The 14,202-nt window shown below is 40.8% G+C and overlaps 1 protein-coding gene and 1 long non-coding RNA gene across 2 annotated transcripts in view; both read right to left on the reverse strand.

Annotated features, from left to right (window-relative positions):
• Positions 1-3,571: 3,571 nt before the first annotated feature.
• Positions 3,572-6,710, reverse strand: LOC117515256. The gene is made up of 3 exons (XR_004562117.1): positions 6,549-6,710; positions 5,500-5,505; positions 3,572-3,582 (listed from the first exon to the last, which is right to left on the reverse strand). It is a non-coding gene; the product is annotated as an uncharacterized LOC117515256 (long non-coding RNA).
• Positions 6,711-11,023: 4,313 nt separating this feature from the next.
• The window catches only part of LOC117515255 (F-actin-capping protein subunit alpha-2), a 57,922-nt gene continuing 54,743 nt past the window's right edge, over positions 11,024-14,202 (reverse strand). Inside the window, exon 10 of the mRNA XM_034175735.1 lies at positions 11,024-12,026. Coding sequence (XP_034031626.1) covers positions 11,886-12,026 — 141 coding nt within the window. The 3' untranslated portion in view covers positions 11,024-11,885. The remainder of the gene's footprint in view (positions 12,027-14,202) is intronic.

Below are 14,202 nucleotides of genomic sequence, written 5' to 3' on the forward strand. Positions count from 1 at the left end.
CATTGACCCTATGTGTCTTTTTGCAAGGAATGTTTTCACAGTTTTTGCTATATGGCAAGATGCATTATCATCTTGAAAAATGATTTCATCATCCCCAAACATCCTTTCAATTGATGGGATAAGAAAAATGTCCAAAATATCAACGTAAACGTGTGCATTTATTGATGATGTAATGACAGCCATCTCCCCAGTGCCTTTACCTGACATGCAGCCCCATATCATCAATGACTGTGGAAATTTACATGTTCTCTTCAGGCAGTCATCTTTATAAATCTCATTAGAATAGCACCAAACAAAAGTTCCAGCATCATCACCTTGCCCAATGCAGATTCGAGATTCCTCACTGAATATGACTTTCATGCAGTCATCCACAGTCCACGATTGCTTTTCCTTAGCCCATTGTAACCTTGTTTTTTTCTGTTTAGGTGTTAATGATGGCTTTCGTTTAGCTTTTCTGTATGTAAATCCCATTTCCTTTAGGCGGTTTCTTACAGTTCGGTCACAGACGTTGACTCCAGTTTCCTCCCATTCGTTCCTCATTTGTTTTGTTGTGCATTTTCGATTTTTGAGGCATATTGCTTTAAGTTTTCTGTCTTGACGCTTTGATGTCTTCCTTGGTCTACCAGTATGTTTGCCTTTAACAGCCTTCCCATGCTGTTTGTATTTGGTCCAGAGTTTAGACACAGCTGACTGTGAACAACCAACATCTTTTGCAACATTGTGTGATGATTTACCCTCTTTTAAGAGTTTGATAATCCTCTCCTTTGTTTCAATTGACATCTCTCGTGTTGGAGCCATGATTCATGTCAGTCCACTTGGTGCAACAGCTCTCCAAGGTGTGATCACTCCTTTTTAGATGCAGACTAACGAGCAGATCTGATTTGATGCAGGTGTTAGTTTTGGGGATGAAAATTTACAGGGTGATTCCATAATTTTTTCCTCAGAATTGAGTGACTCCATATTTTTTTCCCTCTGCTTGGTCTAAAAAAGTAACCGTTACTGACTACCACAATTTTTTTTTCTTGATTTCTTATACTGTTTCTTAAAGCCAGAAAGTTGCCATTTGAAATGACTTTAGTTTTGTGTCATGTCTGTGATCTGCTTTTTTTCTACAAAATTAAACAACTGAATGAACATCCTCCGAGGCCGGTGATTCCATAATTATTGCCAGGGGTTGTATATATATACACACATATATATACACACATATATATATATATATACACACATATATATACACACATATATATATATATATATGTGTATATATACACATATATATACACACACATATACACACACACACACACACACACACACATAAATAAAAAATATGGCTGCTTGTTTGGAAACATAGAATCACTGTAGCATTTTTTCACAGCCTTCTACAACTCCTCCTCATGTTATTATGAATGTGTATAAACTGATCTAAATGCTAGAAATATTGCCACTGAAATTTTCATTATTACTTTAGTAGCAGTTTGTCTTCATTCCATTTGACAGTGCACACTGGGACATTTACTCAGAGTGATGTAGGCAGACTGCGGGAAAGTCTCTGAAAAACAAGTACGAGGTCTATTAGAAAAGTATCCGACCTTATTATTTTTTCAAAAACCATATGGATTTGAATCACGTGTGATTACATCAGACATGCTTGAACCCTCGTGGGCATGCGAGAGTTTTTTCACGCCTGTCGGTTACGTCATTCGCCTGTGGGCAGTCTTTGAGTGAGGAGTCGTCCACCCGCTCGTCGATTTTTTCCATTGTTTAGGAATGGCTCAGAGACTGTTGCTTTGTTTGATAAAATTTTTTTCAAAACTGTAAGGCACAACTGAGTGGACACCATTCAATAAATTCAGCTGGTTTTCGGTAACAATTTTAACGGCTGATGAGAGATTTTGGTCTGGTAGTGTCGCTTTAAGGACGGTCCACGGCGCCTGACGGCGATCTGCGCTTCGAGGCGGCAGCGTCTCGCCGTTTCAAGTTGAAAACTTCCACATTTCAGGCTCTGTTGACGCAGTAAGTCGTCAGAGAACAGAGAACTTTCAGAAGAAGTCGGCATGAGGAGTTTATTCGGACATTCCATTGTTAACGGTCATTTTGTAATGAAAGAACGTGCGGGCAGAGTCGCATGTCGGGCTGGACCCAACCGCGGGGGGTCGCGGCAGGAAAAACACCTCCGTTGGAAATCTTAACGGGCAAGTTGGAACATGCCCAAGCTGTTAAACAATTTCTCAGTTACTCACTTGTTGAAAGCCATCAAAAGCCGCCTGAATTCTACAAATGGTTTTCAACACGGAGGTGTTTTTCCTGTCGCGGCGCACACAGATTTGCCAAGTCGTCACGGAAACGACTCGGCGAATTTGCGCGTACGTCTTTCATTAAAAAAATGTCCTTAAACAGTGGAATGTCCGCATAAATTCCTCATGCCGGCCTCTTCTAAATCTTCTCTGTTCTCTCACGATGTCCTGGGTGAATTAAGCCTTAAATTAGGATGTTTTCAGCTCGAAACAGGCCGACGACAGCGCCTGGAAGCGCTGCAGGACGTCCCGCTCCGTGGGAAGTCCTTACACCGACAGAAACACCCCATAATCTCTCATCAGCCGTTAAACTTTTCACAGAAAACCAGCTTAATTTCTCAAATAGTGTCCACTCGGATATTCCTCACAGGTCCAGAAAAAATTTTGATAAAGCAACGCGCGCCGTCTCGAGCAGCGTGTGAAACAAAGGAATTCAGCCGAGAGGGCGGGACCACATCTCACTCAAGGCCTGCCCACAGGGAAATGACGTCACCGACACGCGTGAAAAAACTCACGCATGCGCACGAGGGTTCAAGCATGATTGGTGTAATCGCATGTCATTCAAATCCATATAGTTAAAAAAAAAAATAAAAGGGTCGGTTTATTATCTAAGAGACCTCGTATGTTGTTTTTAGGCAGTCTCCGTAGTGGTTTGTTTTAACTGCCGTAAGCTTAGAGACAAGTCACGGAAGTACACAAATTAATACAGGAATATCTTCAGACGGCCTCAAGCCACAGCCAAACTCTGAGTTGTTATGAATTATGCGTGACATGTCGTTAAGTTGTCAAGCATAAAGAATGGATTGATTTTAATGTACTTGCAATGCGTTCTGTGTAAGTGCATTTAGAAAAATATGAGTATGAGTATATTATATAATTATAAACAAGTATTTGACCCCCTGTCAGTTTTGCAGGTTTTCCCACCTACAAAGAATGGAGAGGTCTGTAATTTTTATCGTAGGTACACTTCAACTGTGAGAAAGAATCTAAAAAAAAACTCCAGTAAGTCACATTGTATGATTTTTAAATTAATTTGCATTTTATTGTATAAAATAAGTATTTGACCCCCTAGAAAAACAGAGCTTAACAATTGGTACAGAAACATTTGTCTGCCATTACAGAGGTCAGACGTTTCCTGTAGTTTTTGACCAAGTTTTCACACACTGCAACAGGGATTTTGGTCCATTCTTCATATCGATCTTCTCCAAATCTTACAGGTTTGGGGTTTCAGCTCCCTCCAAAGATTTTCTATTGAGTTCAGGTCTGGAGACTGGCCAGGCCACTCCAGGACCTTGAAATGCTTCTTACGGAGCCCCTCCTTAGTTTGGGGTCATTGTCATGCTGGAAGACCCAGCCATGACCCATCTTCAATGCTCTTACTGAGGTAAGGAGGTTGTTTGCCAAAATCTCGCAATACATGATCCCCCATCCATCCTCCCTTCAATACGGTGCAGTCGTCCTGTCCCCTTTGCAGAAGAGCACCCCCAGAGTATGATGTTTCCACCCCCATGCTTCATAGTTGGGATGGTTTTCTTGGGGTTGTTCTCATCCTCCAAACATGGTAAGTGGAGTTGATTCCAAAAACCTCTATTCTGGTCTCATCTGACCACATGACCTTCTCCCATGTCTCCTCTGGATCATCCAGATGGTCACTGGTGAACTTCAAACGGGCCTGGACATGTGCTGACTTGAGCAGGGGGACCTTGCTGCCCTGCAGGATTTTAAACCATGACAGCATCATGTGTTACTAATGTAATCTTTGTGACTGTGGTCCCAGCTCTCTTCAGGTCATTGACCAGGTCCTCCTGTGTAGTTCTGAGCTTTCTCAGAATCATCCTTACCCCACAAAGTGAGATCTTGCATGGAATCCCAGACCGAGGGAGATTGACAATCCTCTTGTGTTTCTTCCACTTTCTAATAAATAATCATAACAGTTGTTGTCTTCTACCAAGCTGCTTGCCTGTTGTCCTGTAGTCCATCCCAGCCTTATGCAGGTCTATAGTGTTGTCCCTGGTGTCCTTAGACAGCTCTTTGGTCTTGGCTATGGTGGACAGGTTGGAGTGTGATTGATTGAGTGTGTGAACAGGTGTCTTTTATACAGGTAACAAGTTCAAACAGGTGCAATTAATAAAGGTAAAGAGTGCAGAATAAGAGGGCTTCTTAAAGAAAAATTAACAGGTCTGTGAGAGACAGAATTCTTGCTGGTTGGTAGGGGGTCAAATACTTATTTTATACAATAAAATGCAAATTAGTAAATCCCTTCGGCTGCTCCCTTGTTTGCATTCGGGGTCGCCACAACAAATCCAAGGTGGATCTGCATGTTGAATTGGCACAGGTTTTTCGCCGGATGCCCTTCCTGACGCAACTCCACATTACATGGAGAAATGTGGCAGGGGTGGGATTTGAACCCGGAGCTTTCTGCACTGAAACCAAGCACATTAACCACTTGGCCACCACCCCTGCTATGCAATAAAATGCAAATTAATTATTTAAAAGTCATACAATGTGATTTTTAGGATTTTTTTTAGATTCTGTCTCTCACAGTTGAAGTGTACCTATGATAAAAATTACAGACCTCTCCAGTATTTGTAGGTGGGAAAACCTGCAAAATTGATGAGGTCAAATACTTATTTTCCCCACTGTACACACACACACACACATATATACATACATATATACGAGGGTAGGCTGAAAAGTTCTAAGGCTCCCCATGAAGGAGTAATGCATTAACTGCATTATAGTGAGCCTTAGAACTTTTCAGCCTACCCTCGTGTGTATATATATATATATATATATATATATATATACACACACAATTATGCATGATTAAATTATGTATTATGTATGTGTGTGGTTAAATTAAATATAGATTTGACCCCCAACTTGCCTGGAATGGCAAGTGACCTCTGGGGTTCAACTAGAGTCAAGCCTGGTAAACAAACTCAGTGGACTATCCCCTGCCAACACTAGTCATGTCAAGGTTATAAGTCTAGAAACAAACTTTTCTGCATAGACTTCTGTTCCCCTTGCAGCAAAACACTGCAATCATCTGGGTGTCTTGTAGGGATGGGAACTGATATGATTATATCAATAGCTACAGCATTATAAAATCTGCTTACTGGCCCCACTTCTTTATTGATGCGTGATGGGCCGACAGGGTTTCAGGATCACTGAAACTTGAAACTTGAATTTTTGCAACGTGGAGCTTTCAGAAAAATATGAAGGCATTGGTAAAAGAAACTGTTGGTGTCTGATGCATAAAATTCTGACAAAGTGAAAGCACTGGAATTGGATCTCGATTCCGATCCATCGCACACAGTAGACAAGTCACAGAACATCCCATTTGGCAGACAAGACGAAAAGGATTCACTGCAGAAACATAAATCCCTTCCAAATGTCAGTCTGTCAAAAAGCAACACTGAAGTCCAGTAAAACACAACAACACAAACCTACATTACAAAACTGCACTGAAAAAGAACCAACTTAAAAAGTTGGTTCAATTGGTAACACCTGAATGAATTAAGTTGTTTGAACTTAAGTTTGTAAGATCAATCAATTCTAATTTACTAAATTAAGTTCAAACAAGTTAATTTAGATGTTACCAAACTGAAACAATTCATTTAAGTTGGTTCAACTATTCTCTTTTTTCAATGTGTTATAAATGACTCTGAAATGAGGCCCCTCATATGCTGACTAGTTTTTAATGTATTTCGATGTAAAACAATGAATTAACTTTGCTCATCCACCTCTGACGTGCATCCAAATCTTCAAATAAAAAACTTGGATGAAATTGTATTTAAAAGTAGATAAAATTAATGAAGAGCAATGCCACTGGATTTTAGTTAGTGCCCAAAACGGACATAAAAATATTTTCCAATTTCTTCCAGACTTGGTGATTTAATGGTGAGCTGCAGCTCGAGCTATCACTCAGACTTTCCTCCTGACATCACATTTATTACTTTATTCTGTGACAGCAGGCTTTAATAACTCCATCAATAAGTGAGTCGGGATTGGTATCGCGACCCACGGATGAACACTGGGTTCGTGAGTTTGCTCTTAAAATAAGAAGGAAGAAAAAAAAAACTTTCTCCACGTCAGACTCGAAGCTCTCACGCACGACGATTTCCATTTAAACGCGGCTGTCTGCTAGCCTGCTAGCAGACTGCTAACGTCAACCAACTAACTAACTTTGGAAAAGTGTCCAAAACGGCTGGTGGCAGCGTCAAAGCGCCGAGCGACAGCTCTCACCTTAAAGTGTGGGTGTGCACAGGCCAGTGAGGTCCTGAATGGCAGCGAGCATTTCCAGCGGTAGCAGAGCGTCCGGCAGCGGGCTGACTGTAGACGTGTCCGTCCACACACCGGGCTGCTAACTCTGTTAGCACGTCGGCTAACCGCGACCAGCTGCAGCCAGGGGGTGCTGTCGATAATTTGTTACTGAAGTCGGCGCGTCCCGCTTCTAAAGCCAATAATAGATCGCCAAAAAATAAACACACGTTTTTGTCACAGTGGCCAACGTGCTGCAACGTAATCCAGCGTCGCCGCCATATTGGATGGGTCTCTTCACAATAGGCTCGCGGGAGTCAATTGGAGAGTGAGCAAATTTGTCGGTATTTTGTGCTGCTTATGGTTGCAATAACCGGCGCAGTATAGAAACCAGATCGCGTGGGATTACCTTTCATAAATAAGATTGAACAATAATTTTGGTTATTTTACCATTTGTAATATTATGTCATCATAATAAACAGCACTTAGTGTAACGTTATTACAGCAGGAACCGCTGCTCTCTCTGTTTCCATCCAACTACAGGTAGTATCGCAACTCAAGCAAATTTTCGTTAATGCGGCAAAAGGAAGAGTGCATTTGTGCACATTTCCATCCACTTGTTATGCACTTTTGTTTCACAATTCTTTGGAATTGAGTGGCGTCTGTATTTCACAAAGTAAGGCTGCACGATTACATCGCAGAATTAACTCCACTGGAGTTACAGATTGTCAGCACAAGCAAGAAGCTGTGCAACACAGTTCTTTTTCAAGACTTTTAGTTCTCCAGCCCCAGTCAAAAGACTAACAAGGTAGTTTAAGACCCTGGAATAACCTGGAACTTTCTTTTCCTGGCCTTGACAGAGAGAGAGAGAGAGAGAGAGAGAGAGAGAGAGAGAGAGAGAGAGAGAGACATTCAAATCAACAATCCAAACTTGTTTCTTTACTAAATTCTAAAATTAATTTATACATTTATCATATGCCATACCATATGCCTTTGTTAAAGAGCATAAGACAAAGTTTTTCAGCAGAAAAATGGGTATTTTTAATGTGTGACAGCATTCTGTATCGTAACTGAATCTCTGCTGTTCCTAACAAACCAAACCGTGGGAAAATCGGGTAAAAATTCGGGGAGTTACGGATTATTGTAGTTGGGGATTCACCTTCCTCAGTACAAATAAATGCACTGGGGGCGCAATAGGGACCCAGCCAAGATGGCGGCCGCGCTGATACGTCAGCTCCAATAGGCAGCGGCAGTCCATGAGACGTCTACGTATATGTCTATGACAGTGACCGTCAGCTTCCTGTGCACAAACATTGGCTGAAGAATAATAATAATATTATTATTATTAGTAGTAGTAGTAGTAGTAGTAGTATCATTATCATTATTATTAAATCCGCAAGGGGGTTTTAATTATAAGATAGAATTTTTTATTTTGACATCAAAAATAATTCCTGTAATAATTCATATACTACTGCTGCTACTAATAATAATACAAATATTAGTAGTAATAGTAGTACGATTAACAACAACAACAACGATAATAATAATAACAACACTAATAATACTAATGACTATTTATACAGTACTTTTATATCAAGGTGTAATTCAAAGCACTTTAAAATATGCAATTCACGTAATAAAAACAATAAAAATTGAAAAACACATACAAAACAGCACGAAAAAGCATGGACCGCTGTTTACATCAGACATGGACAGAAGAGGACAAATCTTTGCTATATTACGCAAAAAAGGGAACATATATGTGGACCAAAATACAATGTCAAATCAGAAGCCATCCAGATTTTGGACACGATAGCTCAAAAGCAATACATTCAATACATGCGATCATCTCGTAACTTAAGGGCACTTAAGTAAAGACACAAGGACACACACGCTTTCTCATGTGGTGAACTGCCACCTGCTGGACGGTTGCAGAATGCTGGATGGATGATGCAGCCGTGTTCGTCAAAGGTAGTGAGAGACAGAGACTGTTTCTGCACAGAAATGTGTGACAATCACAAAAATCATTCAGCTATTTCGTCAAAGATTTACTACAACATGTTAACACAAGCAGATCTATATTTTTCTGATTGTTTCACAGCGATTATGTTCTGAAACTCAAAAGACATATTCCACAGAGGATTGTATATGAACTTACCCACAAAAGAAAAAGGAAGTGTCATATGAGATTATCACTTTTACAGCCAGTTTTCTTCAGGGAAAGATACATGAACATTTCAAAGTAGCTAAATATGTCTTGGGCTTCATCTACACCAATTATTAAGAAATACAAGCAGCATAGTACTGTATGGGCAGTACAGGGGTTTAGTGGTTAGCACTGTTGCCTCACAGTAAGAAGGATCAAGGGTTGATTCCCACCTGTGGCCTTTCTATTCTTAACCTGGGCTTGTGTGTCATACATCACACTACCACTGACACTGCATAAGATTGGCGTAGTCGGTATGCCAATCTTATGCAACTCTACATTGGCCTGGTGTGACAGGGGCTTTAGTGGTTGTGGGTTTGCTTCCCACCTGATCCTGTCATAAATGTCTTGTTATCAAGCAGCTGTTCTGACCTGATCGCAGCACAGAGAGGCGCAGCTGCCCGTGTTACGATGGAGACAATAGTTCACATTATTAATGTCCCCCATGGGAAGGAATGGACAAACATCTGTACTGTAAGGTCTATTGTGGATATAACAACCTGTTCAGATTTGTGGCACCATGCGCACAGAGCTTTCGGTTTGATAGCCGCTGTGTACTGTACATGATAATTCATAATTATTGTGATGAACTGCGCCACATACAGTTCACCTGGGGGGGGGGGGAGGAGCATTATTATATGTAACACTGCAGGTCATACTGGCAGGCATACCATGCCAGATTCATCTTGAGGTTCCCTCGTATGCGGTCAAATCGTTTCGGATCCTGTTTTGCCACCATCGGAATATGTAATTTGTGGTTAGATGGTCCTCAGATTACACATGGACTGCCATTGGATAGGTGTCCCATCTCAATGGTGCCTGAAGAATTATGAACATGCACGTCACACTCTGGGCCGCAGGCCGCTTTTGACCAACTGTGTCGACTTACGCAGATGGCTGTCAGAACGTTTTGGAACTGAAATCCAACACTTTTCAGATGGGCACCAATTCATAACTCCGACGGCACTCTGCGTGATTCTGGCTATGTGTGATGGGGGTATAACGTTATGGAGTGGCCAGCCCAATCCTGTGGGGTTGACATTAAAAATGATGCTTCTGAGGCAAAAATCAAGAAATACAAAGGAATTGTGGAATGTAGTCGTCCTGGGCTGGAATACCCGTTCACAGGTGCCACAAGTTGGTCAACTCCATGTGATACAGATGTGAAGTAGTTCTCAGAAACAGTGGTTATGTAATATTAGTTCAGTGATTCACAGGAAACAAGTATTTTTCAGTTTATACAGTAAATGTTTTTGTAAAGAAAAACGCAGACTGCCATTTTTTGAAGTCTAATATACTGTGTATATATATATATATATTCCCACTTTCTTTAAGCCTAGTGTCCATGTGTTCCCATCAGTTTCCAGGTGGTCTCCAGATAGAAATCAGGAAGCAAACAGCATCCAAAGCTGCAAAAAGGGGCGGAACTGAAGGTGGCAGAGACCTCGCCACTGCTGACACCTATTCACGGGCTGGGACATTTAGCCCCCTGCTTGCTGGGCTTCTGCAGGGAGCTTTAGGATAACAGATCTAGTACAGATCTCCATCTGTGTTTGGTACCAATCTAATGCAGTCAGCTTACAGCAGGGTTTCCGGGAATTTGTAGACAACCAGTTAAGCTGTCACAAGCTTGCCGGTGACCTGGTTGGGTTCCCAATTTCTATCAGCATCAAAATTACGAACTGCAAAAATTTTGTTCGATTATCCCAGCGCTCCAGATGGTGGGCAACTCACTCCAGGATGCCCATGTATGCTTGCACATAGATTGTGGTGGGGTTGGTGATCATCCCGTGAGCTTGCCTTTAGCAATTTTTTTTTTCTATTGGGAAGCCAACCACAACCTAACAGGACGGGTGTGGACAAGGGGTTTTAAAGTACTAAGAAATATGATAATTTTTCTTCATGTTTTGATTTGGAATAGAATGTGCAGTGTTCCCAATGCATTTGTGTCTATGGAAATAAAAACTACAAGGATTTTGAGCTTTACTCTTTTTTAAACACACTGTCACTTTGAACAACTGGTATTAAATATGACGGAAGGGTTGTGTGTTCCATTTTAGACAGAACTGATCAAACGTCAGGCTCACCCACAGCATCACTGATTCAGAGTGAATATGAATGAATTGATGTGTGCTTTGCACTAAGCTCAACATTTTGTTTAGTTTTTGTTGCAGGGCGACTGCCAAAAATCACTGTCCTCTTAGCGCACATTAATTCCTACTAAAATACCATCACAAGAATAAGAGTCAACAAATTAAAAAATTTGTCTTTTAATGCAACATAATTGTGGCAGAGTTACAATTAATCTCATGGAAATAAATCACCAAATGCAGACACAGGATGTTTGGTACAGTTATATATTACAATGTGCCTTGTTATATAATACAGTCGAGCTCTGTTTTAATAAAACGAAGCACAGGGAGACAGTGAATTCTTTGCAAACTGGGCATTTTGCAGATTATGCAGCTGCGCACGACTTGTTAATGAAGCATGTTAAGGTTGTCACAGAGCTTCCTGTCAAAGTTCAGGTGATGTCTGCAAACTGGAGAGAAACAGTGAGGGGAAGTACCAAAATACAGGAACAGGAACATGGAGTGATTTACAGTGTGTGCAGAAGATATCACATTTTTACGGTTTTTGGACTGTGTGGGACATTAACTGTGTAGTGAAGGAACATTCACTTCATCTAAAATACTCTGAGCCACTTTATAATCGTGGACATTTTTCTCCAGAAAATGATCATGTTCACCCTCAAATCAAAAGTCAAACTCAATGTACGGTCTGACTGACAATAAATATTGCACAAGTGGTACTGTCACATAGCAGGACATCTTTACCCCACATACGACTCAGTACCCTGTCCTATGTCATGTTTCCTCAAGACATATTTTTCCAAAAGCAATTCTAATCTTTATATAATCCATATACAAAGGATTTCATGGTGTTTGCATAAAAACAAAATATAACATCAATAAAAGTTGACTTCCAATGTGTAACAATGTGGAATCTTGCAGTGAGATCAAACCCTTCACCGTCCCTGTGTCTCAAATTTCTGGACAAAGACGATACAACTATCCAGTCATGCAACTTTGTTGGGGTGGGGGGTGTTATCTCTTTTAAGCATTCTGCATTTCCTTGCCAATCTTGTAGCTTAGGATCTTATTCCAATCAATCTTGGTGCGTGTCACAGGAAGCTGGCGGCGTAAGGCTTTGAAGGTCGTGTCTGACATGGTCTGGTAGTTCTCGTTGATGGCCGTCTGTTCAAATAAAGAGAGATGAGGGATAATTACCTAAAAGCATCAATATCTCTCTCTCTCTCACACACACACACCATTGCAAACATGGAAGTCTATTATATAGACTCTGAAGCTGCTTTTGTGCTGGTCGCCACAGCAGATCTGATATGGCTCTGCATGCTCATTTTGCACGCGTTTTAAACCGGATGCCCTTCCTGACACAATTCCACATTACATGGAGAATGGACATGGGTTGTCCTGAACTGGGAACCTTGTATTTTGGTAGCAAATGCACTGACCACCCAGCCACCACACCACACAGATTTTCTTTAATACCATATTCACCTGTGGGAGCACCCAGGGTCCATTTCATCATAAATTAAAAAAACAAAAACAAACCAGAAATAACTCACCTGTTTGTGGCCATTTTTGTCCTTTTCTCATTCAATAAATATGTTCCTTGTAATATATATATTACAAGGAACATATATTATTTTCATTAGTTACTTCATCCAAACCATCAACATGTTTATTAGACCCCATTCCTACCAGGCTGCTCAAGGAAGCCCTACCATTATTTAATGCTTCGATCTTAAATATGATCAATCTATCTTTGTTAGTTGGCTATGTACCACAGGCTTTTAAGGTGGCAGTAATTAAACCATTACTTAAAAAGCCATCACTTGACCCAGCTATCTTAGCTAATTATAGGCCAATCTCCAACCTTCCTTTTCTCTCAAAAATTCTTGAAAGGGTAGTTGTAAAACAGCTAACTGATCATCTGCAGAGGAATGGTCTATTTGAAGAGTTTCAGTCAGGTTTTAGAATTCATCATAGTACAGAAACAGCATTAGTGAAGGTTACAAATGATCTTCTTATGGCCTCGGACAGTGGACTCATCTCTGTGCTTGTTCTGTTAGACCTCAGTGCTGCTTTTGATACTGTTGACCATAAAATTTTATTACAGAGATTAGAGCATGCCATAGGTATTAAAGGCACTGCGGTGGTTTGAATCATATTTGTCTAATAGATTACAATTTGTTCATGTAAATGGGGAATCTTCTTCACAGACTAAAGTTAATTATGGAGTTCCACAAGGTTCTGTGCTAGGACCAATTTTATTCACTTTATACATGCTTCCCTTAGGCAGTATTATTAGACGGTATTGCTTAAATTTTCATTGTTACGCAGATGATACCCAGCTTTATCTATCCATGAAGCCAGAGGACACACACCAATTAGCTAAACTGTAGGATTGTCTTACAGACATAAAGACATGGATGACCTCTAATTTCCTGCTTTTAAACTCAGATAAAACTGAAGTTATTGTACTTGGCCCCACAAATCTTAGAAACATGGTGTCTAACCAGATCCTTACTCTGGATGGCATTACCCTGACCTCTAGTAATACTGTGAGAAATCTTGGAGTCATTTTTGATCAGGATATGTCATTCAAAGCGCATATTAAACAAATATGTAGGACTGCTTTTTTCCTCTAGGCTGGACTATTGTAATTCAATATTATCAGGTTGTCCTAAAAGTTCCCTAAAAAGCCTTCAGTTAATTCAAAATGCTGCAGCTAGAGTACTGACGGGGACTAGAAGGAGAGAGCATATCTCACCCATATTGGCCTCTCTTCATTGGCTTCCTGTTAATTCTAGAATAGAATTTAAAATTCTTCTTCTTACTTATAAGGTTTTGAATAATCAGGTCCCATCTTATCTTAGGGACCTCGTAGTACCATATCACCCCAATAGAGCGCTTCGCTCTCAGACTGCAGGCTTACTTGTAGTTCCTAGGGTTTGTAAGAGTAGAATGGGAGGCAGAGCCTTCAGCTTTCAGGCTCCTCTCCTGTGGAACCAGCTCCCAATTCAGATCAGGGAGACAGACACCCTCTCTACTTTTAAGATTAGGCTTAAAACTTTCCTTTTTGCTAAAGCTTATAGTTAGGGCTGGATCAGGTGACCCTGAACCATCCCTTAGTTATGCTGCTATAGACGTAGACTGCTGGGGGGTTCCCATGATGCACTGAGTGTTTCTTTCTCTTTTTGCTCTGTATGCACCACTCTGCATTTAATCATTAGTGATCGATCTCTGCTCCCCTCCACAGCATGTCTTTTTCCTGGTTCTCTCCCTCAGCCCCAACCAGTCCCAGCAGAGGACTGCCCCTCCCTGGGCCTGGTTCTGCTCGGGGTTT

This window comes from Thalassophryne amazonica, chromosome 8 (assembly GCF_902500255.1).
Source record: "Thalassophryne amazonica chromosome 8, fThaAma1.1, whole genome shotgun sequence".
NCBI lineage: Eukaryota > Metazoa > Chordata > Actinopteri > Batrachoidiformes > Batrachoididae > Thalassophryne > Thalassophryne amazonica.